The following is a 24,905-nucleotide window of genomic DNA, read 5'->3' on the forward strand; positions in this document are numbered from 1 at the left end:
GGATGAGCCCTACAGGACCAGTGGTGTGTGTGGCGAAACAGGGAGGGTAAAGGGAGAATGAGTAGGAAATTGGACCCTTTTTGAAGCCATGCTAATGAGACTAAGACAAGCAGCCATCCACTGAACACAAAGACATGTCTAAACACATTTTGTTTGGAATAAGCATATCCATGTACGAACTCTGAAACCCAACTAGCAATTGACTTTGACCTACCCTGGTATAAAAGGGGGAAAATTCTATTGTAATATGTAAATATGAAAACATTTATAGATTAAAAAAATACAATAGACAAAATAAAAAGACAAACTTCAAGTTCTGAAAAATAATCTTTGCATTTTAGGAAAATGAGGGATCAAACTCTGTAACATACAAATTGAAAAGAAGAAAGGAAAAAAAACCTTAGAAGAATAGGCAAGGGATTTTAAAAAAATCATTCAATAGAGAATAAATTTACATACTCAACAAACCCAGGAAAAGAGTTTCAACTTTATCAGTGTTACAGAAATGCAAATTAAGTGATGATTACACATTTCTTTAACCCTATCAAAATGACAAAAACTAGTGAGAAAGAACACAGGTAAAAGGGTACTCCGATACATTACTGGTCAAAGATTAATTTAAAACACATTTACCCTTGGGATCATGAATCCATCCTATGAAAATAAAAGCAGTAGGATATAAGGACTTTCTAAATCCATCTGCTCTTGTAAAGATTTACAGTCTCTGAAATCCTAACAGGTTACCATGAGTTGCAATCTACTCAATGGTCGTGGGTTTTATTGTTATTATAAGAGATCTTATAAATAGAAACACCATACAATATACCCCGAAGAAGTAAGAGACAGGACACCAATAGACTTGTGCTCTCCCATGTTCATCCCAAGAGAGTTCACACTAGCAAGGAGCTGGGAAAAGCCCCAATTCCCATCCGTAGAGTTAGGAATCAAACCCAGCCAGTTTGACTCTAAAGTCCTGACCTCAACAGCTGTCCTAAACTGCCTAAGAAGACAGCATCATGTGTAAAGGCACAAATCTAAAAGCAGCACAAATGCCCATTGGCAAAGAAATCATTAAATCCATCAAACAGATCTACATTGCACAATAAATACTATAAGGCCTAAAATGCTGTATTAAAGTGTCACCAGATGATGGAGGGATTTCCTCATGGCACACTGTTGAATGAAGAAAAAAGGAGAAAAGCATGATTAGTACCATTCAAACACTGAAAAAGTATAACCCCAAACCTGTATTATATAAATACACCAACTTTTCAAATTTACACAGCAACAACCAATGCCTAAGTTCAAGAAATCAATGACTTTTTACAACTTCTATAGTCTGAAATGGATTAAACATGTAATTAAGATACATTGATTAGAATGCAAAAGTTGGAAATGAAGAAGAAAGATGATTATTTAGACATTATGCCCTTGGCGATAGAAATAACATTGAAGATTGCATGATGGATTTTGTAAGACTGATAACTTATTCATTGAGGTTATTTTTCTTCAACAACATGAAGAGCAACTATTACATAGATCTCCCTGGATGGAATACACAAGAATAAAATCAACTATATTTGTAGCAAAAGAAAACAGAAGCCCAATCTCACCAAGCAGACAAGACCAGGGCCTTCTACAGAAAAGATCATAAATTGCTCAGGAGCAGGTACAAGTTAACGCTGAGGAAAATTAAAACAAGTTCATAAAATGCAATTTTGATTATATTCCACCTGAATTCAGACACAATCTCAATAATAGATTTGACACAAAGAACATGAATGATCAAAAATCCAACAAGTTGTTAGAGACATTAAGAACATCATACATGAAGAAAGTAAAAGACATTGAGATCAAATGGATATCAGAAGAAACTCTGAAACATACTTTTGAATATGGACTAGCTAACATGAATGAAAAGAAAAAGGATAAAGCAAAGGCTGGAAAAAATTATTTCAAAGAGTGGCTCAAGTAGACTAAAGTATTATGATAAAGTAGACAAAGACCTGGAGTGAGAAAAACCAAAAGTGAAGAATCTGCTCCACATTTCTCAGGCTGTAAGAACTAAAGTCAAGCTGGCTGACTGACTGGAAGAGATCTATATTCATGCCCATCCTAAAGAAAGGTGACCCAACCAAAGTCAAAACCAAGCTCACTGCTCTCAAGTCAAATCCAATGCATAGCGACTATTGAATAGAACTACCCCTTAGGGTTCCAAGTCCTGTACATTTCCACAGGAACAGAAAACCTCATCTTTCTCCTTCAGAGAAGCTAGAGAGTTAAATGCTAATCTTGGGGTTAACAGCCCAATGTATAATCCAACAGAATGCAGAAATTATCAAACTATCGGTTGTATCGCAGGCAAGAAAAATGTTACTTAAGTGAATTAAAAAATAGTCGCAGCAGTACATCAACAGAGGTGTCTGAAATATGAGCCAGATTCAGAGGAGGATGTGGAACAAGTGATATCATGGCTCATCTATGAACAAATTACGGAGAACATTACGAATGACGAATTCCAGAACACTTACTTAATAGGAGTCACGCTGACTCTGTACATAGACCAAAGAGACCGTCTTTCAAAGAGAACAAGGGAACACTGCATGGTTTCCATTCAAGAAATATTCATGTGTGGGTTGGATCCTTTCTGAGTACTTGTTCAATCGGTAGGGTAAGCAAACAATTCAAGAAGATGAACTATATAAAGAAAAATGCAGTGTCAGGATTGTAGACTCAATAACAACTCATTAACTCATTAGCACTATACAGATGACACAACCTTCCTTGCTAAAAGTAAAAAAAACTTGAAAAGAAATTTGTGGTTTGGGTTTAAGAAGTATGTGTGGTGGCGGGGGGTGGCGGGGAGATAAATTAAAAAACAAAACTTGTGCCATCAAGGTGATTCTGACTCATAGTTACCCTTTATAGGATAAAGTAAAACTGCCCCTGTGGGTTTCTGAGGTATACTGAGGCTTTCTTTGTGGTAATCTATACCTTCTGAATATAGATTTTGTGAATGATTGCACAAAAAGGTGAATGTAATTAACGTCACTGAATTGAACACTTCAAAATGGTAAAAAGAGCTTTTTTTTTTTTTAATTAGAGAGTATGTTAGACTGGGTTGACTTGAGTTACAAATTCAGGGACACTCACATAGCTAAAAGAAACAGCTTTATATCACGGAGTAATTGGATATCAAGAAAACATCCAAGCCCAAATCAAGCCCATAAGTTCGATATTAGCCCAGAAGTCTGATATGAGTCCATAAATCCCACTTCAGACTCACTCACGCAGCAACACACAATGATGCAGAATGCAGCAAGATCACAGGCCAATGGGTGCAAAGTCTTGTGGATCCAATGGCGGTGGAAGCATCTCAGTGCTGGCACAGGTCTCCACGTGGCTCCTCCTGCTCTCTGAGTACAGCTCTTCAACAGAAAGGTGAAGTGGAGAGAGGGCCTCTTCGCAGGTCTCACAGCAAGTCTCTGTGTGGCTTGTCAACAGGAAGAGAGGAGAGAGGAAGTTCCCAGGATCCTCATGAGGCCATGCCCGCAAGGAGGCATCATCAGACTGTGGCCTGATTGACGGGCTAGACTCCACCCCTACACTTATTTATCAAGTTGACATGAAGTTATGTAACTACCACAAGGAGCTTAAAAAAAATCATGGAAATTTTTATTTAAAAGATAATGGAAATTTCCACAAACTTTTTAAAACCTCCTTTTACCGTAGTAAAATTCACACATACAAACAAAATTCTGTATCACTCCATGAATTATTTTCTAAGACTTCGGCTAAAGATAAATAAATCCATCTTCTCTTAAGTTTCACATGCTCATAGCTGAAACTCTTTTTCCAATGGGATTCCCACTCAAACTCACTATAAGAACACATGAAAAAGGCAATGGTCTCCTCTGGGGACTTGGAATTGTTCCCCAGAGTCGTCTTTGTCTCCATTTCTGTTTTTGTGTAAAACTGAAAAATGCACTGCTCTTGACTTTTGTCTCTATCTCTGAACCCATCTCACTCTGCCTGCTTTGCATGGTAGGGTTTGTGTTCTCTTTGAAACGGGATCGGGCAGCCGTTATTGTCTTTGCTTGCCCTCATGTGCTGCGTGCTTTCTGGCTGAGGTGGCCCCCTCCTGGTCTTTAGGCAGGGTGCCACAAAGCACAAGGAAGCTCCAGAGCCAGGCAAACCGGAGCTCACACACCTGCGGATGCTCCGTTGCTTCATGACCCTGTGTGTTCTACTGATAACCAACCAGCACCAATTTCCTTGTAACCCATCCAGAGTTCTGGCAAGTCCATGAGCTTCAGAGTAGAATTGTGCTCATTAGGACAATCTATAGTTGATTTTTTTTAAAATAGATCACAGCACTTTCTTCTAATTCAAACCATCAACTTATTAGTATCCAAATGCAGTGATATTTGTGCCACCCAGGGGGCTCCATGCCCTATTAACAGAGAGATAATAGTGCCTGTCTTTGATGGTAGCTGTAAAGAGGTAGAATGAGCTGGCACCCAGTAGGCATTCAGCAAATGGTGGATGGCATTCATTTCTTCACAGTACGTGCACTTACTTTATAGAGACATTTGCTAGATTGGGTCCTTCAGTCCAGGGTTTCTCGACCTTGGCACTACCACCATTCAAGACCTGAGCCCTCTCAGTGGTGAAGGGCTGCCCTGTGCATTGTAGAATGTTGAACAGCATGCCAGGCTCCTGCCCACTTTATGACTCCTCCAACCGTGACAACCAAAAATGTCTCCATGCATTGCCAAGTATCTGGTGGGAGGCAGAATCACTCCCGGCTTTAGTCTACCCCTGTATACAGCTGGGAAAGCGAGTGGGCCCCATTGATGAGCAAGGTCACCAAAATGTGTACAGGTTCAGCAATATGTGTGTGAAACTATTCTTTAAGATACTGTGAGTTAGGTGCTGGGCTGCTAACCAGAAGGGCCGCAGTTCAAACTCACCAGCCTCTCTGAGGGAGAAAGATGAGGTTGTCTGCTCCCATTAAAATTTACAATCGCAGAAACCTTATATCCATTCACTATTAGTTGAATCGGCTAGAGGACAGGGGTACTTCATGGTGGGTGGGTGGGTTTTATAGTTTCATAAGGAGCCCTCGTGTCATTGTGGCTAAGTGAAATTTGAACTAAAGGTCAGTGGTTTGAACCCATTAGCCTCAATCCACAGTCTGCTCCCCTAGACTCCAGCCTTGGGAACCCTAGGGAGCAGCTGTATTGTGTCCCACAGGTTCCCTTTTGTTCGGTCCAGAAGACAATCTCTTACTTGCTTTATTAACTTCCTTCCTATGAGTGTTACAATGGCGGTCTCAGCCGCTGGGGAGGAAACCAGACTTGGATTCCAACCAGAAGACAGCCATCACACATCAGACCGTGAAAGCTTGTGTGTTGCTATGATGCCTAACAGGTTTCAGTAGAGCTTCCCAACTAAGACAGGCTCCAAAGAAAGACCTGGAGATCGAGTTCTGGAGAAGTCAGCCAGCGAAAGCCCTACAACTGAGATAACAGTTTGGTCCACACTGTATCAGGGGCCGGTGCGGGACAAAGCAGGGTTGAATTCTGTTGTACATGATATCACAGGACGCAGGGCTGACTTCTTGGCAGCTAGCGGCAAGCTGGTAGTTGCCTAATAAACTCTACAGAAGGGAAGACCTTAGAAAGAGCCACACCCCTTGGAGATTCCTGCGGGCTGGAAGTATTTCCTTGGATTTGCTCCAGGGTACTTCATGCTGGTGAGGTAAGAACAGTTGAATTCTGATCTGCCCAGCAACAGGCCAGAGTCTGCCTTTGATCTACGGGAGTCAAATGGGAACCTCATTGTCGCTGAGTGACACCAACTCACAGAAGCAAGCCCGAGAGGGCAGAGTGGAACTGCCCTAGAGTGGTCCCAAGTATGTAATCTTTATGAACACAGATTGCTACCTCGTTCTCCGGCAGAGTAACTGATGAGTTTGAGCCGCTCGCCTGAGCGTTTCATCACCCCAGCAGGAGGAAACAATCACAGAGTCAAGCGCTGGCGGGGATGCCAGGACCTGAACCAAATCCACCATTGACTGTGGAGGTCGGGAGAGTAGCCTTGGGCAAGCCTGGGACAAAGCTCTGAACTCAGACCACAGGAATGTGCAGGGAGGAGTGGGAATGACAGTGATGCAGGGTGCGGCGGCGCCAGCACCATGCTCCCTGGAACTGGGAAAACCCAAACCGCAGCCCACTCATATTTATTCCAGATCAGCTGCAAGGGGCATATTGTTGTAGGCACTTGCCCCTTACTGCTGGTCCTGAGTTAACTTTTCAAACGGAGTTAGGCTGGCATTAATTGATGCTAGATAACCCAGTAAATAACCCTGAAAATTGCTCTGTCTAGGAGGTGACTATGTGGAGAAGCTTACAGAGTGTAAGATTTTTTTGAGGACCCCTTGTAGGAAGAAAGGAAAAGACTTCTCAGAGAGGACGGGAATAAGGGGGGTGAAATCAGAGCCCCGAGGAGGCAGAAATGAATTGGCTGTATAGGGATGCGGGCCTCGCTGTGGAATAAGCGATAGCACCCTTATTCTGCTGTACTGGAGGAAAATAACAAGGGTAGATTGCAAACAAGGACAGAGTTAAACACTAACCAAAAGATTGGTGGTTCAAACCCAACCAGAGGTGCCTCCGAGGACAGTCCTGACTCTGTCTCCAAAATACCTAGAGAGAGAGTCTACTCAGGAACGCCTGGGGTCACCAGGGGTCACCATCCGCTCTAGAGCAGCTACAACACTGATCGCACAGTATGGGAGAGGCAGCAAGCTGAAGGCAAAAGCCAGTATAGAGAGGCATGGAACCCATGAGGGCCTTCCCTTTGGATAAAACAGAATCCCTTGTCTACTTTGTGGGATGAAAGGCGAGGAGGATGCCCATGGGTGCAGACCAACAGAGGAAGAGTCAGCTACACAGAACATTTCGTTTTAAAAGAGAGAAGAACCGGTTGCCAGGGAGTTCATCTGGACTCATAGTAACCGTGTGTACATCAGAGCAGAAAGAAGCTCCACAGAATCGTATGGAAGCAGATGACCAGAACTTTCTTCCAAGGCACCTCTGGGGAGAGTCATACACCCACCTTTCAGTTGGCAGCCAAGTGTGTCAACTCTTTGTAGCACCTATGGGTTCCTCAAAAACTCACATTCAAACTGACTGCCATCACGTCAATCCTGGCTCATAGCAACCCTGCAGGGCAGGGAAGAACTGTCCTTGCGGGTTTCTGAGACTGCAGGAAGAAGTCCCACTTGCTCCTGAGAAGCAGCTGGTGGGTTTGAACCCTGTGCAACTACTACACCAGCAAAGCTCCTCGAGGACATGAAAGTTTCAAATACGTGCAATCATACCATATGAAGCATAGAAACATACATGGTGTGGGAACATCATGACAATTTTATATATTTAAATGATTAGCTTGGGAAACAATTTTTAAATTAATCAACATTAAGATAATCTCGGAGAGAGAAATATCTTTGAGATGGATTTGTTTAATATAATAGAACATAGTAATTAAGTATTTTTCATCTTCAAAGAACTTATTAACATTAAGTGGTTCTTCCTTTTAATTCTCCTGTGAGGTAGGTAGGCAAATAGCAACAAGATTATCCCTTATTGGTGTTTGGGAAGAGAGACACAGTGGGGCTGTAACTTGTCCTTGAAGACTTAACACTGAAAAGACAGTTGGGAGAAAAACAATCCAAGTTCCCACTACAGAAAGAGTAGGCTTGGGTTTCTGGCTATGGTATTACAGTTACCTCTCCTGTATGGTTGTAACATGGGAAAGGAGTTACAAACAGATTTGTATGCACAGACATTAGTGGGACTTTCTGTCCCCACAAGGCTGGGCGACGCTATTTACTGTCCTCTGATTGCCCTTGGTGTGTTAGCGCTTCAACTAGGAAGGATTTTCAAGGGGATCAGTTCATTTAATTTGAGTAGATGATTTACATTCACGTTTTCAGATTGCTAACATACTAAATGACGATCAAAAATTATACTTTAATTAACTAACTCACACTGTGTTTGGGGAATACATATGGTTTGGTTAAATAAATGGAAATCCATGCTGCCTATCTTTGAAAGGTGCATTGAGACAGGTCAGGAAAAAACAGAGCACGTCAAAGGAAGACATGGGGAGGAGCCCCCAAAGTAAAGACCACAGAGGTGTAACTACTGTTACAAATTTGCAATAACAGTAAGAACAATAGTATCCAATTGGACACATAGACACAAGCTGAATATGGGAGAAAGCCAATGGAATTACACTCACTAATATATGTAGGTTGGGAAAAGTTTACCAGTATACATTTTAAAATATTTTTTTATGTAAACTGCCTTGATGGCACCTAACAGCAACCAGAAGGGTGAAGAGTGTGAAAGGGACAGGCATTGGAATAACTGAAGAGATGGGAACAACATGAACTAACCAGACTGGACTTTCTAAATTGAGAATAGTCGAGAGAGCTGAAAAGAGAAGTGCTAAAAATCAGAGTTGGCAGACATGGATCAGGGACAGCAATAGGCGCCAGTTCTTTCCTGATCCAATGGAGAATAAGATCAAGGCATCCAGTAAACCACAGCATTTGACAAGAGGGATAATTGATGGACACCTGTAAATGGCATGTGCTGAAATATCATTGTGAAAGAGAAATGGGAATCACTCTAAAACTAGAATGATTTCATTCTACTTTTATCAGCAATCAATGTGTGTGGAAACAGCAGTCAGGAAATCCAGTGACATTGCACATTGGGCAAATCTGCTGTTGTTGAAAAAAAAAATCTTAAAAGTTTTTAAAAGCAAATATGTCACTCTAACGACTACAGCATCCGAAGCCCCAAGGTCAGACCCAAGCCAGGATCCTTTTCAAAAACTTCATTCCAAAAAAAATTTTTAAAAAAACAACAACAAACTTCATTCCTTGAGAAAGCTTGACAAAGAACAAAGAAAGATCAAATACTTTCTTCTTTCAAACTGTGGTTTGGGCAAAGAATGCTGAATATGTAATAGGCTGCCAAGATTGAACAAATCACTCTTAGATGCAATGCAATCAGAATGGCCCTTAGAAGCAATGATAGCCAGATTTTGCCTCACTTGCTTTGACATGCTATATTGAACAACCACTCACTAGACAAGAACATCCTGGTTTGTGAGGAGAGAAGCCCTCAATGTAATGGACTGACACAATGACCAAAAGAATGGGCTCAGGCATGCTATGAGCCCTTATGAGGCTCTAGTGAAGGTGCATGGAAAGGTTCATGGGAAGAAAAATTCATCACCTTTTAATTGCATTTTTCCATGAACTCTTGGAAGCCATTTCATACAAGTTCATCATGAAGTGAAGCCAACTCAACCTCAACTGATGAGAACTCGATTTCTCAACAAAGCGTGTTACATAATCAGATGCTAGGTCTTAGGTCCAGCCAAGAACAGACCAAACAGCTGCCTGGGATCTTTGAAGAGGAAAAGGCAGGAAGAGCTTCCAGTTTCGGATGCTGGAGAGCAACCCAACTCCATGACTGGCTTCCTTTAGCTCTCTAGATTTCTAAGGACTTGCTCTTGGTATTTGATTATCCAAAGAAAACTGTAATCGAGTAAAATTTTAAAACAATCAAACTACTTAGAAGGAGTCAAACTTCAACATCTTGTGGATTTGTTATATTGTTTGATCTTCAAATCTATTTCCCCCCTCCATTCATGCAATTAATTCAGAACCAATTATTTAAATTGCTACAAGTAATCCTGATATCTCAATTGTATCAGTACATACCTTTGTTTAGCACAGGAGCTTAATGCTAGAGCCATTATTTTTTCAGTCATATAAAAATTATGGAATGTCATTTTAGCTGAGGCCTAGGTAGACAGGATTTAAATTTTTTTAAAGAAATAAATGAATGGATAACCTAAAAGTGGTTTGGGTTACATAAATATGATTATGTTTTCAACATTACTCTGAGTTCTAGCAGAATACCATGGGTTCTGTGAGTCACAGGCAAGAGAGGGTCACAGTATAAAAAAGTCAGCAGGTCCTGTGGGCCAGCATGGAGCACAATGGTCTTGTCACTTCTCTATTCTCTGGTTTGTGCACCTCAGAAAATCAGATCCCTCCAAGGCTTCACCTTCCTGGGTTACCCGTTAAATAAAGCTACCACAAACTTCAGAGCATTTTCCAAATAAGCTGCTTTGAGGGGGTCAAATTTCTATATAATTCATGACTCCATGTCTCATTCTAAAGTTTGATAACTTCTCCTTTTACATGAAATTAAACGTATGCCTTTGTGGCTCAGGTTATAAACTACACAATAATATGCGTAACAAAAAGTGCCCCAGAGACCTGCCGAAGAGGGATAACCTTTGAGTTGGGCCTGGTTCCCAGCCTCTCCACCAGAAAAGCATCAGCGTTTCATGATGCAGGATGACAACTCACTCAGAAGTTGGGTGTCTAGTGCCGCTTCTGTCAGGTTTTTCCAGACAATTCGCCAACCTTCCCCCATGCATCCAGAGGCCTGTAAGTAGAAAAGTCATTATTATGGCTTGTAAGGCAAACAGGAAAACTGAGCTGAAGAACAGGTCGTTTGTCTCCGCTCATAAAACAAGACCACAGTGGAATCAACCTGGAGAATTAGGACTCTGGCCTTGCAATAAAAAAGCAGTTGCCATCAAGTCGGTGTTGAGCTGTGGCGCCCCATCTGGGCCCGAGTGGAACTGTGCTCCGTATGATTTTCAGCGGCTGATTGTTCAGAAGTAGCTCATTAGGCTTTTCTTCCAAGGGAGCTCTGGGTGGAGTCAAACTGCCACCTTTTCAGTTAGCAGGTGAGGTAGTTTATTGTGCCAACCTGGCCAATAAACACATGTGGAATTAATTGAAGGTCAGAGTGATAAATGGCTCAGTGAGCCTTGCATTTCGAATTCTCGGGTCTCTTGCTTTCTGATGGTCAGACCAGGGTGCAGCTGCCTTAGCCAGTTCCCTGCTTCAGCTGGTAAGGCTCACTTACTGCAAGACATCCCTGAGGAGAAGCCACATGGACCTACCCCAATACAGCCCTGGGTGCTGGAGTAGCCGTGTGGAGACCCCTGCCAGCGCTGAGATGCTTGCACATTCACTGATTCGGCTTTCCTCCTGCAGTCAGCATCATTGCGTGTGTTTTGTGAGATGGAGGAGGACTTTGTGGATTGATGTTGGACATATGGGTTAATGGGTTAATGTTGAACTTGTGGACTTGGGCAGCACTGGGTTGGGATGTTTTCTTGATGTGCACTTAACCTTTATATAAAACTCTCTCTTATACATGAGTTTCTGTGGATTTGTTTCTCTAAAGTACCTAGACTAACACAAGGGTCAAGTGTGTTAACCATTTCTACCACCATGGGACTGCATATCTGAACACAGTGGGAATTAAAGATGGGGTAGTGTTCCTTATGTACAAAGGTCTGTTTCATTAGGTCTTCATTTCGCAGCCCCCTTTCCACATTAAACTAAGCTAGTTATAGTAATCTGTGAAAAATGTTGTTGACACATTGTTGTTGAAACATAATATTGATACATGTGTGTTGTTGACGCATAATATTGATATTAACCAGAATGGTGTGTGAAAACTTGCAAATGATCCATTTTAGCATAGCTGTCCTTCCATTCAGGGAGCCTTGGTGGCATAGTGGTTGTGCGTTTGGCTGTAATCCTCAAGGTCAGCATTTCAAACCCACCAGCTGCTCTGTGGGAGAAAGATGAGGTTTTCTACTGCTTTAAAGAATTACAGTCTCAGAAACCCACTGGGGCAGTTCTACCCTGTTCTACAGGGTCACTGTGAGTCCGCATTGACTCAATGGCAGTGAATTTGATTTGGGTAACCCATCTATTTGAATTCAATTTTTAAAATCAAATCAATGCTAGGTACGTTATTGGTCAAGTATATGCAGGTATAAACAAACAACATAAAAATAAAGATCAAATGTGCCATCAAGTCAATTCCAACTCACAGAGTTCCTATAAAACAGAATGGAACAGCCTCTTTGGGTTTCTGAGACTATAAAGTTTTGCAGAAGCAGAAAGCCACACATTTTTTCCTGTGGAACAGCTGGCTGGTTCGAACTGCTGTACTTTGGGGTTAGTAGCTTACACTCAAACTCCCGCCAGGGTGCTATTAATGGACTTGGCAGGCATGTGGACTAAACATTCATTTTGGTTGTTAATTAGTAATCAGAAGATAATATACTGTCATTATCATGCGTTTGCAGAGTCTCTTTCATGGCAGATAATAACTCCAAGTTTTCTCAGCTAATTTACAAGACTGCTTCCACACATGGAGAAGCTATGAGACAGAAATATAAATCATGCCTTGCATCTGCAGTCTGTAAATGATTTTCGGTATTTGTAGAGAAGAGAGTTCTTTATATAGTGCCCCCAAAATTATTGAACTCAGGTCACTAGAGATCGAAAGGAGCCTTTCTAACCTCAGTGTCATTGGCCTACATTCTACTCTGCCACCTCTTTCTGAAATTATCCTCCAAGCCTCATTATAACCCAGAACAGCATCACCTTAGAAATTATAAAACCTAGAATTACCTAGTCAATTATTCTATGTCTAGCTTCCACGTACACTAACCTCTGTACAGCTTCTCATCACATTCAATCACCCATTTACAGGCTTCTTCATTGCCTTCTAGTCTGGCATTGGCTCCCTGAACCCAGGCCTCCAGAACACTTTCTTCCCACACACATTTAAATCTCTGTCCGCCCCCCACCCCCATGCATGTAGTCCATTGGATAGGCATAGATCAATAAGATAGCCCATCTCATGTAGTCAGTGCCAAAGATGCTTCTTGTGTTTCTATTATGGGAGAACATGAAATAATTCTGAGAAATAGTTTAAATCGCAATCATTGCTTCTGACATCAGTGGGTTCTACAGTAAAGCCCACCAGGCTCTTGCCATGTACATCCTCCATTTTACAGTCCCCAAAGTCCCTGCTTAGCAAAAACTACTTCACATTGAGGAAATGACTTCTGATCCTACTTCAGTAGGAACTTTGGGGGCCAACTCAGTTTTTCTCCCCAACAACAAGTACCTGGAAGACAGCTACTGACCTACTGATTCTCCAGAAGAGAATTATATCTGTGCCCTTATCAAAGGAAGATGATCCGAAGGAATGCAGAAAGCATTGAACAATTCCCTTAACATCACAGCAAGTAAAACTCCCTGCAGACAAACCAAGAATGGTGACTGCAGCACATTGTCAGGGCATTATTCAAAACACAAGCCAGATTCAGAAGAGGACGTGGAACACGGGATATTACAAGGAATGTCAGATGGAACTTGATTGAAAGCAGAGAAAACCAGGAAGATGGATACTTGTGTTTTATTGACTATGCAAAGGAACTTAATTATAACAGCTTGTGGAACACAATCCAAAGAGTGGGAATTCCAGAACACTTCAGCGTAGCCCTACGGAACCTGTGCATAGACTGAGGCAGTCATCAAAAAGAGCAAGGAAATACTGTATATTTTCAATTCAGGAAATACGTTTCAAGGTTGTATTCTTTCATTGTACACATTCAATCTGTATGCTGAGCAAATCAGCTGAGAAGTTGGGTTATATAATGAAGAATACATCCTCCGGGTTGGAGGAGGACTTATTAACATCCTGCAATAAGCACATGACACAAACTTGCTTGCTGAAAGTAAGGGGCACTTGAAGCACTTGCTGGTAGAGATCAATAGCTGCCACCTTCAGTATGGTTTATAATTCAATGTACAGAAAGCCACAATCCTCACAACTGGACTAATGGTCCATATCATAAGATAGAGAGAAAATAGTTAAGTTGTGAAGGATTGAATTTTTCTTGGATTCTTCCAATGCCCATAGAAGCAACAGTCAAGAAATCTGCTGTGAAAGGCCTCTTAAAAATCTTAAAAAGAAAAGGTGCCACGTTGGAGACTGAGACTTGCCTGACATAAGTCATGGCATTTTCAATTGCTTCATGTGCATGGGGAGGCAGGCTGAAAACAAAGAAGAATCAATGCATTTGAATTACAGTGTTGAAGAACATTGAATATACTTTGGACTTGTAGAAGAATGCGCCCATCTGTCTTGGAATGAGTCAAGCCAAAATGTTCCTTAGAACTGAGGGTGGCAAGATATTGTGTCATGTGCTTTGGTCGTGATATCAGTAGAGACTTGTTCGTGAAGCAGAATATCATGTTTGGTAAAGTAAAGGATCAATCAAAGAAGAGGAAGACTTTTAAGCAGATGGTTTGACATAGTCACTACAAAGCACAGCAACAATGATAAGACTAGAGTTTGACTGGGCAGTGTTTCATGCTCTTGTATCTAGGATGGCTATAAATTGGATCTGTGCTGACCTCACCTACCAACAAACGGCCACAAACACTTGCCCAACCTTCTCACTTTCCTGGTAGACTTTCTCCCTATGCCTCCCCTCAACCCATCCATTCTAGACTAGAGATCCTTCCATTCATGCTTGCACTGTGGCCTTGCCATTGCTACACTCTCTGTGTCTAATGGCTCTTTCCTTCATTCACTCCTATAACTTCTGAAATCTGACTTCTATGTTCCTGAAACTTCTTCTTCCATCAGCAGCAGTGACCACCTAATCCACAAACCTCATCCCTAATTATCATTCCTTATCTTCATGGACATTGTAATGTTTTTTGATTGAAGGTCTACTTCCTTAGATTATAAGGCAACAATTTCCTATATTTCCTTATATGTCTATTATATGTAAGTATAAACACATATTACTTTATTGCATAATAATGTGCATTACTATTATAAGGAAATGTCATACACACGAGGAAATTTTTCTACCTAGAAGTCAATATTATTAATATTTTTATTTCATCTAAGGCTAATGGCTGGAGAAATGGTGAATGGATGATGGATGTTTGGGATGATAGATATATTTTAATATGGAATCAAGGTTTAATGTTTTCTAAATAGCTCCATCTCAGAATATGAATCCTAAGTTTAGATTTTCAATGTTGGCTTCTCTGATGAGCTTCAAATCTTTTATCCAGATACTTTTTCTAGATATCTCTACCTAAATTCTCATGCAAGTTAGCCTATGCTAAGCTTCTTGACAGCCAGTTCTTCCTGTCACCCTTCAGTTCTGCTCATCTAAAGCTCTCCATTCTGTCGATTCCAGTTCCAAGCGTTTCTTACAATCACCTGGACATATTAGACTACCAAACCAAGCATGTCATTTCCTTCGATCGTTTCCCATCTGCAATAATGTAAAGATATGAACTCATTTGGTATAGAAAAGATCTCTAGGGCCTCTGGTTTTCTCATTCATCAGCCTTTTCTCATCGTTTACCCCTACTCGTGCTTAATGACCTAGTACTCCTGCAGTGGAGTTCCTAAGTGTCGCAAACAACTGGAGAATGAAAATTAGCCACTGAAAGTCCTGTGATCACAGCTCTTCTTGGACACACATGCAGTTAATTACCAAGAGTCAGGGTCAACTCCACAGCAACTGGTATTGGTGATTGTGATATACCGGTTATACACATTTCATTCTCCATCATGAATCTTTTCTCATACGTTTTAACTTGTTTGAAAAGACCTTTCTTTGTTATTTTTATTGTGACTAAATATATATGACAAAATATGTTATTGTCTTAACAATTATATGTGTACAATTCAATGTTTCCAAGAATAGAATCACAGATTTGACAAATGTATTAAGTGTAATGGAGAGTACTTTGAAAGTGATAAGGTTGTTTGTAAAAGAAATTTAAATACATAGCTTTAAAAAACAATTCCAGCTTGTTTGTTTTGATAGATAGAAAGATAGATAGATAGATAGATAGATAGATATAGATAGATAGACAGACAAATGATAGAGATATCCCCTACCCTGCCTCAAAGATTTGGCAAGCCAGTCTGCTTCCCCTCTGATTAAAAACCCAAACCTGCCTTGTGAATGAGAGGGTTTTCTCTTCCCAAGCTTCTTGTCTGCATTTTTGCCAGTACCAAAATTACTTTTATTTAAAGAATCTCTTTAAAAATACGCTCTGAGATCATGACAAGTAACCGTGCAAAGCTTTCTTAGGGAGAAGGGAGGCAAGGAGCTCCTCGGGTAGCCTCTGGGTATAGAGTATTGGCCGCATCTTTCCACACAGTAGTTCTGCCTTAGGAGAAACTCTCCTTGGTCTTTGGTGAACCTTCCTGGTTGGAGACCTATGACAGATGGTATAAATTTGAGAAACTGACCTTGCTGAACAGGCTTCAAATGTTGGATGATGTTTCAGGAATTTTCAGTAGGCTTAAATGTGCTCCACTGCAATAAAAAGCAAATGATAATTTTCAAGTTAATCTATTTAAATAAATTGACAAGTCCTTACTTGTGCAAACACCATGATCAATGAATACAAACTCAAATGGTAATCAAATAAACAAATGGTAATACACTTAAGGGAAGAATCACATGTTCTAGAAACGGATGAAACTCCTTATCTTTTGATTCTCAGTAAAATGCACAAAGTCTAGATGGACTAGGATTAATGTTTTCTAAGAATGTTGGTTCATTTCCAAGCTCTTGCCTTAATCACCCACAAGAACTTTACAAAAGTTCAAGGTGGTCCTAGTTGTTTTCAGTGGAGACAAGTAAAGTTCTCTCAGATCTGTTATGAGGCATTCAGCATTGGTGAGTGCACTTGAAGGGTGGCATATGCTCTCTCTAAAAAAGCTCACGCATGCCCAAGGTCCCAGAGTTCATACAGACAGGTGTGTGCCCACTTTTGAAAGTTTTCCCAGGGTCTCAGAGCTAACACAACTCTATGCTTACATGGCGCACTGGAGAGACCAGACCAAACTCCCAAACTCCCAGCCATCGAGTCAATTCTGACTCTTAGCAAGCTTATAGGACAAAGTAGAACTGCCCTTTTGTGTTTGAATGGCCATACATTTTGGGAACCAAAGCCTCATCTTTCTCCAGAGGAGCAGCTGGTGGGTTTGAACTGCTGACTTTATGGTTAGAAGCCCAATGAATAATCCAGTAGGACACCAGGGCTCCAACCAGAGACAGAGCTTCCCCGCAGTACCTCTGAACAGCTGATCAAGAAGACAGCTCCTTAGATTTCCATCAGTAAGGGAAGGATGAAACAGCTTCAGCATATCCATACAATGAAATGCTACATAGTTTATTGAAGGGATGGTGATACCCTATGTTCTAGAACATGTGCTTCTTCCCTTAAGTATATTACCATTTGTTTATTTGATTACCTTTTGAGTTTGTATTCATTGATCATGGTGTTTGCACAAGTAAGGACTAGTCAATTTATTTAAATAGATTAACTTGAAAATTATCATTTGCTTTTTATTGCAGTGGAGCACATTTATATCTGTGAGGTTCTCCCTACTGTACTTTGAAAAGACAAGAAGATGTGCCCAAAGAGCATGTGTGGCCTAATTCTGTGACATAAACATCTCTGCAGACTCTCTAGTTGATATTCAAGGGGTCCCCTTGTGGTAACAGATTCTGCCGTTGGCTGATAGAGTGGGTATATTTATATTTGGAACTTTCTTTGTTGTTTGTATTTTTCTTTATGCTAAGAAACAAAACAAATCTTTTTTACTTTTAGAGGAGGGAATGGAAGGGGCTGTGGTACCAATCAACAAAACCTTACAGCATACTGAAAACCACTGATAAAGAACTCACATCAGAAACCAAGAGACATTGCTACTGGCTATTGTTCCAGTGACAGGGGTCCCTGGTGGCACTGTGGGTCATACACTGGGCTGTTAACTGCAAGGTTAGCAGTTAACAGCAGAGAAAGAGGAGGGTTACAGTGACAGTCTTGGAAACCCACTTGGGGACGTTCTTCTCTAACTTGGCAGCGAGTTTGTTTGTTTCTTGCATTGTTTTTACAGTGCAGTGACATTAAATTGAGCTGTCCGTATTCTTGTCCCTGAGTGAAAATGGAGCATGCCTTCGCACCACCATGTTTCGTATTTCACTGATTCTCCACAGAAAGGATTTTCTTTTTCTATTAATCGTGAACTTCTAGGTATGCTGCTATATAGATGATCTATTTGTGTGTGGCACTGGAGATTCCAAATGGAGTCCTGGTGGCCCATTGAACTGTTCCTTGGGCTGCTAGCCTCAAGGGTCAGCAGTTCGAACCCACTAGCCATAGAGGAAAAGGATGCTTTCTGATACTGTAGGGATGTATCGCCGCGAAACCCATGGGACCAGTTCACTTCTGTCCTACAGGGTCACTAGGAGTTAGGATCGACTCAATGGCAGTGGGTTTGTTTTTGCTGTTGTTAGGTTGTTGTTGTTGTTGTTGTTGTTGTTGTTGTTGTTTGAGGTCCGAATGAGCTTCTGTAGAAACACATCACTGTAGGTAAATAAATGGAAAAAATAGTTGTCACATCTATTTAGAAGTCAGAAATACCTCTTATGATGATGATACATTCAGATCACTGGAGTACAGGGCGGGATTTTTTTGAGCTATGCCCAAACTGATTCACAGAAAGACATTTTCTCATTTTCTCCAGTGGAAGGTTATTGCCTTAGATTATTCCTGACCCACTGGTGAGTTCTGCCCCTCGGGTTAACTGGAATGGAGGGATAGTTGAAAATAGCCATCTGTGGGTTGGAAAGGGGATTCCTATGAGACTTCACATGGCATAGTAGGCATGCGAGTCTAGACATTTGGGGCACGAAATTGGGGAGCATGCCTTGTCTCCTCTTACCTCAGTTACCTCCATGTTATACACATTTGAAGCTGCCGGTTTACCTGGGAGTGAGGCCCCTCCTGGGAAGAGAAGTTCAATACATTTAGGCATGTGTAGCCATGTCCAACCTGATTGTAGGAGGCAAGGGAGCAACTGAAAGTAAATTGCAAAGAAGGACACTGAAGCCCAAAGAAGCAGAGAAGCATTTGGTAAAGTGTAGACCGCAGCAACACTTGTGGTCTAGATGCGACTGAGTGTTGGCAGTTGACCCACCACGATCTCACCATCCTCAGGCTTACAGGAGAGGTAGTAAACTTCTAAAACATCCCCAATAAAACGTCAGAGCTCAGCAGTTCTGCCCCAAGGTTCCACTAACAGAACAGAACAATACAGAGGAACAAAATAAAAATGAGCACTGGCCACTTCAAGGAGCAAACCTTGAACCTGAGACAAGAGCAGCAGCACTGGAGGATAAGGCATATCCACCATTTCTGAGAACAAAGACGAAGCGGAGTTCAGTTGTGATGTCCAGAATAAACTCAAACTCACTGCCATCTGGTCGATTCTGACTCATGGTGACCCCACAGGACAGAATTGCACTGCCGCTCTGGATTTCTGACATGGTTCATCTTTACAGGAATAGAAAGCCTAGTATCTCTCCCACCAAACAGCTGGTGGTTTCAAACTGCTGACCTTGTGGTTAGCAGAGCAACAGGTAATCAATCCACTGTGCTACCAGGGTTCTGACTTCCAGAATATTAGCCCAGAAAAAAAGAGGCAGCAGTGTCACGCCTATGGGCAGGACTGGCTCTCAAGATCAAACAGGACTCCTCTGACTGTCAGAAAGGAAGGGGTTGACTGAGACCACCCAAGCATACACAGGGTTCTCAAGCAGTAGGGCCTGGAGCACCAATTATTAACACTGCCCAGGCATCCAGTTGAGCCCCTAATTCAACACATTGAGTCTATGGCCAGGACTAGATATCCTGGGTCATCTGATAATTCTCCCTTTCACTTTTTGGGGAACCCATCGAGCTGTTTCCCACAATGGCATTACCATTTTGCATTCCTATCAGCAATGGACAAGTGTTCCAACTCTACAGCATCCTCACCGGTACTTTTTGGGGCTTTGGTTCTTGATTTTTACAGAAGCTTTCCTTGTGGGTGTGAAGTGGCATCTCATTGGTTATCTCCTTACGATACTTGAGGGCATGCTGTCTCAGATCCAGATATGAAAGAAGATTGTTTTCTTTCTACCTCATCATTCATACACATTTTCAACCTATGTGAACAGAAAATGTAATCATCTTTTTCCAACAAATAGTTGTTCAAGATAAGGAAAGGAAGTGCATAGTTATTCACAGGAGTCCTTTCTTTTTCCCCTGTCGAGTCGTATGCCATGTAAGTTCCAACATATGCCTTTTAAGCTCTTGCTTTGGGTTTGCATGATACAGTCACTCTATCCTACTTTATACAAAACACAGTCCAGATCGTAGTTCAGCATTCAACACTCTAGCCTTGTATTGTACCATCTATACGGGGCTGGCCAAGAGCCATCCTGTCTGTGCTTAGATAAAGTCAGACCGTTATCATAGCTGGCTTGCTTGCACAGTCATGAGAGAAGATCTAGGGCCTACTAGTTATCTATGTCAGCTTGTAAAACCAGGACAATTTGGTCTGTAGAAATTCCATTTTATGGTCTACCCCATGCAAAGCAAATAAACCATTCTTTTCAAAAAATACAATTTTTATTGACATATCTTACACATTCCAATACATCCTTTCACATACAATTCTACTGTTCAATCCCATTGGGTGGGGTTAGCCAATCATCAATACTATCAGCTCCCTTTCCCCCCTTCCTCTCTCCTCTCTCTTCCCATACCCTCAAGGAACCACTACTCCTGTTACTGTCTCTGAGGGGTCCTCTATCTTGATTTCCATGTATTGAGCATATGCAAAGCTAACATGAGGTAAAACACATAAAGCCCTTAAGAGAAAGGGGAGGAAATCTTAAGAGCATATCCAAATATACCAATGAGCATATGCAAAGCTAACATGAGGTAAAACACATAAAGCCCTTAAGAGAAAGGGGAGGAAATCTTAAGAACTAGAGGGTAGTTATGTAGGACATCAGTGCCATACCGCATCCTGGATTACCCTCTGTTCCATGTGTCCCAACTAAACCACTCTTTACTGGCAGTCTGCATTGCAGTCCCTTGTGCTAGAAAGGACCATCTCCTGCATCTCATTGGACCTCAGCTCCTGGTTGAGAGGCAAACAAGAGTGATCCAATTTGCAAACTGCTAAGTCAGACATCAGACACTGAAATTTACTCGCCCAACCCTATACTTCTAGTAATTGTTGACTGATTCAGGGTAGGCATCCCACATCCAACCTGTGATGGGACAATTAGGGAACCTTGTTGGAACTATGATCCTCGGTCAGAAGGAGTCAAGTTGGTATCTCTAGGCGCTTGAACTTCAGGATGTACAGCATGGGAGTTATTGGCAGTGAAAGAGAAAGGTCAAGTGCAGAGAGGAGCCAAGGGTAGCTAGATGTTGGATGGGGAAGGGTGTGGAGTAGAGGCGTGGCCAAATGAGAAGGGAGTCAAGTGCCTCAGAAGCTCATGTTCCTGAGATCCAACCACATTCTGACTTGTGGATTCTATGAGACACAGCCATGATCTTATAATGAAGACTCCACTTGGCTAATGTTAGTTTACAGATGGATTTCTGATACCTAAACTCTACTTAGTACAAAGAGGTGTAGGTAGCCAATATAAAATACTAATATCAATAATAGCTAACATCCAAAGAGAGAATATTATGTGCTAATATTCTGGAAGAAGAATCTGAGCTCATGGAGATTAAATACATGTAGAGCAGTGGTTCTCAACTTTCCTAATGCCACGACCCTTTATACAGTTCCTCATGTTATGGTGACCCCCCCAACCATAAAATTATTTTTGTTGCTACTTCATAATTATAATTTTGCTACTGTTATGAATCAGGCAACCCCTGTGAAAGGGTTATTCGATGCCCAAAGGGGTCGTGACCCACAGGATGAGAACTGCTGATGTAGAAGGTCACACGCCAGGCAGCCTAGTCCCAGATGTATTTATCACTTGCTCTGTTCACTTTCTCAAAATGGACAAAAAATGAATAGGCCTGGCCTAGTATCAGATACAAATGGGTGTGTATCCTGGTTCCAGCTCTAAGCTTATTATTGAGCCTTGATTTCTTAACTTGTGAAATGGATAGTCATAACTATGAGAAGTTTTGCAAGACTCAAGATCATGAGAATAACCCAATTTGCTCCTGAAATCAGGCATTGAAAACCCTCTGGAGGACAGTAGCCATGAATCAAAGTGGACTCCATGGCAACTGACTTTTTTATGTCGTTTCCACAAATCTCTGCGGAGCAGGTGTGGCGTGTCCAGGGGCTGCCAGTTATTAAGACGTCCAGCAAAGAAGGATAAAGCGGAGCGGGGGAGTGTAACTTGACCTCCAGAATTCTAAATGATCTAGATTTTCTTAGGAGCCTATGCAGCTACATTGCTCCTTTACTGACATCCTGGTTGCCTCTAATCTCTTCTGAGCTAATATTCACATTTTACTCATATGAAAAGGACTGTTTTTTTTTTAACTAATGACTTTAAACATGCCATGCTAAAGTGCTGTTATTTATAACCATGCTTATTGTATGGAATCAAATAATCTATTCATTTTAACAATTTTTTAGCAGTTCTTTAATACTGGAATTGTGTGGAGTCCCAGAGTGGTACAGACCGCTAATAGGCTTCGCTGTTAAGCCAAAGATTGGAAATTTGAGTCTACCTTGAGGTACCTTGGAGGAAAGGTCAACTGATCTTCTTCCAAAAAAGAGCCACTGAAAACCCTTTGGAGCATAAGTCCTCTCTGATACCCATGAACGGCTGTAAGTCAGAGCCAACTCAATGGCGACTCGTACCTGGCCTAATCTTTGGATTATAAATAGCCTCATGAAAGGCAGTGGAGAGAGATTCATTGAAAATTCCAACCAGGAAGATCTGAGAAATACAAATACCAAGTCCATGGTTGGGTGAAAACCTAGTTAGATAGGACACCAGAAAGGCCCCCTACTATTGAGGTAGATGACAAAGATAAACAAGACCCACATGAATGATGTCTCCATAGGGTGCTAGACCAGGCAAACAAGCTCATTGAGTGGGGTCACGGCCAAGGACAAGATCAAGCAAAAATTACAGAAGATTAATTATCCAACAAAGAACTCTGGTGGCGTGGTGGTGAAAGCACCCTGCTGCTAAGGAAAGGTCCAGAGGTTCAAGACCATAAGCCACTCCATGGAAGAACGGTGTGGCAATCTACTTCCATAAAGACAGCAACCTGGAGGGAGGAATGGGAGCTGACAGCATCGATGACTGTAGAACCCCACTCCGTGGGAACGAACAGCAGAACTGTATGTGAATGGATATATCGGATTGGGTACGATATGGCAACGAAAGAAAGAAAAACTACTATAGGGAAAAATAATAATAATGTCCTGGGGATAGGCTGGGGGAGGGAAGGGATAAAGGAGACCAAATTTTGAAACTGATGTGGTAGCCCTTGTACAATACTGTTTGATGTGATTGAACTACGGAATGTTAATATATCTGTAAGAGATCCCAATAAAATGATTTGAATTTTTTAAAAAAGATAGCAGGGCTGCAGGGAGGAGAGGAGCCAATCAGAGTGCAGTGTAGCAATGATGAAATATGCAATTTTCCTCTAGTTCTTAAATGCTTCCTCCACCCCACTACCATGATCCCAATTCTACCTTACATATCCGGCTGGACCGGAGGATGTACACTGGCACAGATAGGAACTGGAAATACAGTGAACTCAGGACAGATGAACCCCCCAGGACCAGTGGAGAGAGTGGCGATAGCGGGAGGGTGGAGGGAAGGTGAGGGAGAAAGGGAGAACCGATTACAAGGCCTACATATGGCCTCCTCCCTGGGGGACAGACAGCAGAGAAGTGGGTGAGGGAGACATTGGATGGGGTAAGACATGATAAAATAATAATAATTTATAAATGATCAAGGGTTCAGGGGAAGGGGGAAGCGGGGAGCGAGGGGGGAAAATGAGCTCAAGTGGAAAGCGGGTGTTGTGAGAATGATGAAGTCAACATATGTACTAATGTGCTGGACACAAATGATGTATGTACGGATTGTGATGAGTTGTATGAGCCCCTAATAAAATGATTATTAAAAAAAAAAGACAACAACCTTGAAAACCCTATGAGGTAGTGCTACTCCGTCCAATAGGGCCGCTATGAGTCAGAACTGACTCCATGCCAATGGCTATAATGGGTAATTATCCAATATAATGGCACAGTGGTTAAGCACTTGACTACTAGACAAATGGGTCTGTGGTCCAAACCCACCAGTAGCTTTGAGGGAGGAAAGATCTGGTACATGTAGGCAGAGTGGTGGATTACTGCGCGCCAAGCCCATCAGCCTTGCTTGTGGACAAGAAGGAGGAGGAACAGTTGCCTTCCTTCTGGGCTTCATCAAATGGCAAATCCCTTAAGTGGTATACGATGGACACTGAAAAGAAACATGCCCGATGCAAATAGAAACAGAAATATTTAACAGTGTAAAATCTTGCCTGCCCTTACATTTCTCTACCTGGTCTGTGTTTCAGGTTCCGGTTTAGTGGCCGCATCCTAGGTCTGGCTCTGATCCATCAGTACCTCCTAGACGCATTCTTCACGAGGCCCTTCTATAAGGCACTCCTGAGACTGTAAGTGTGTTGCAGATGAAGGTGTCACGCAGCCCTGCCTCTGGCACGGCTGGCCTAGTTTTCTGTTTTGCCCTCACCACACTCTTGGCAACTTACTGTTCCGAATGCTTAGCTGTCCCATCAATGTTGTATTATAATAAAAAGACACTGGGAAAGTTTATGTAAGGATAGTAGTGGGAAACTACCAATTCTAATGTTCTGTGCGTAACATGAATCCTTTCATATGGTAATTAAAATAACATTACAAAGATTGTACTAAGCTATGCCCTGGAATTGATCTATTTGTAACTTAGTTGTTTTAAAAATGCTACTTTAATCCAGGACAGATGAACCCCTCAGGACCAGTGGTGAGAGTGGCAATACCAGGAGGGTAGAG

At 41.8% G+C, this 24,905-nt stretch overlaps 1 protein-coding gene across 1 annotated transcript in view; it reads left to right on the plus strand.

Moving 5' to 3' along the window:
- The window catches only part of HECW1 (HECT, C2 and WW domain containing E3 ubiquitin protein ligase 1), a 436,908-nt gene that overhangs the window by 395,023 nt on the left and 16,980 nt on the right, over positions 1–24,905 (plus strand). Inside the window, exon 25 of the mRNA XM_004708163.4 lies at positions 24,431–24,529. Coding sequence (XP_004708220.2) covers positions 24,431–24,529 — 99 coding nt within the window. The remainder of the gene's footprint in view (positions 1–24,430; positions 24,530–24,905) is intronic.

This window comes from Echinops telfairi, unplaced genomic scaffold (assembly GCF_000313985.2).
Source record: "Echinops telfairi isolate 266 unplaced genomic scaffold, ASM31398v2 ScPeMD7_7;HRSCAF=31, whole genome shotgun sequence".
Taxonomy (NCBI): Eukaryota; Metazoa; Chordata; class Mammalia; order Afrosoricida; family Tenrecidae; genus Echinops; species Echinops telfairi.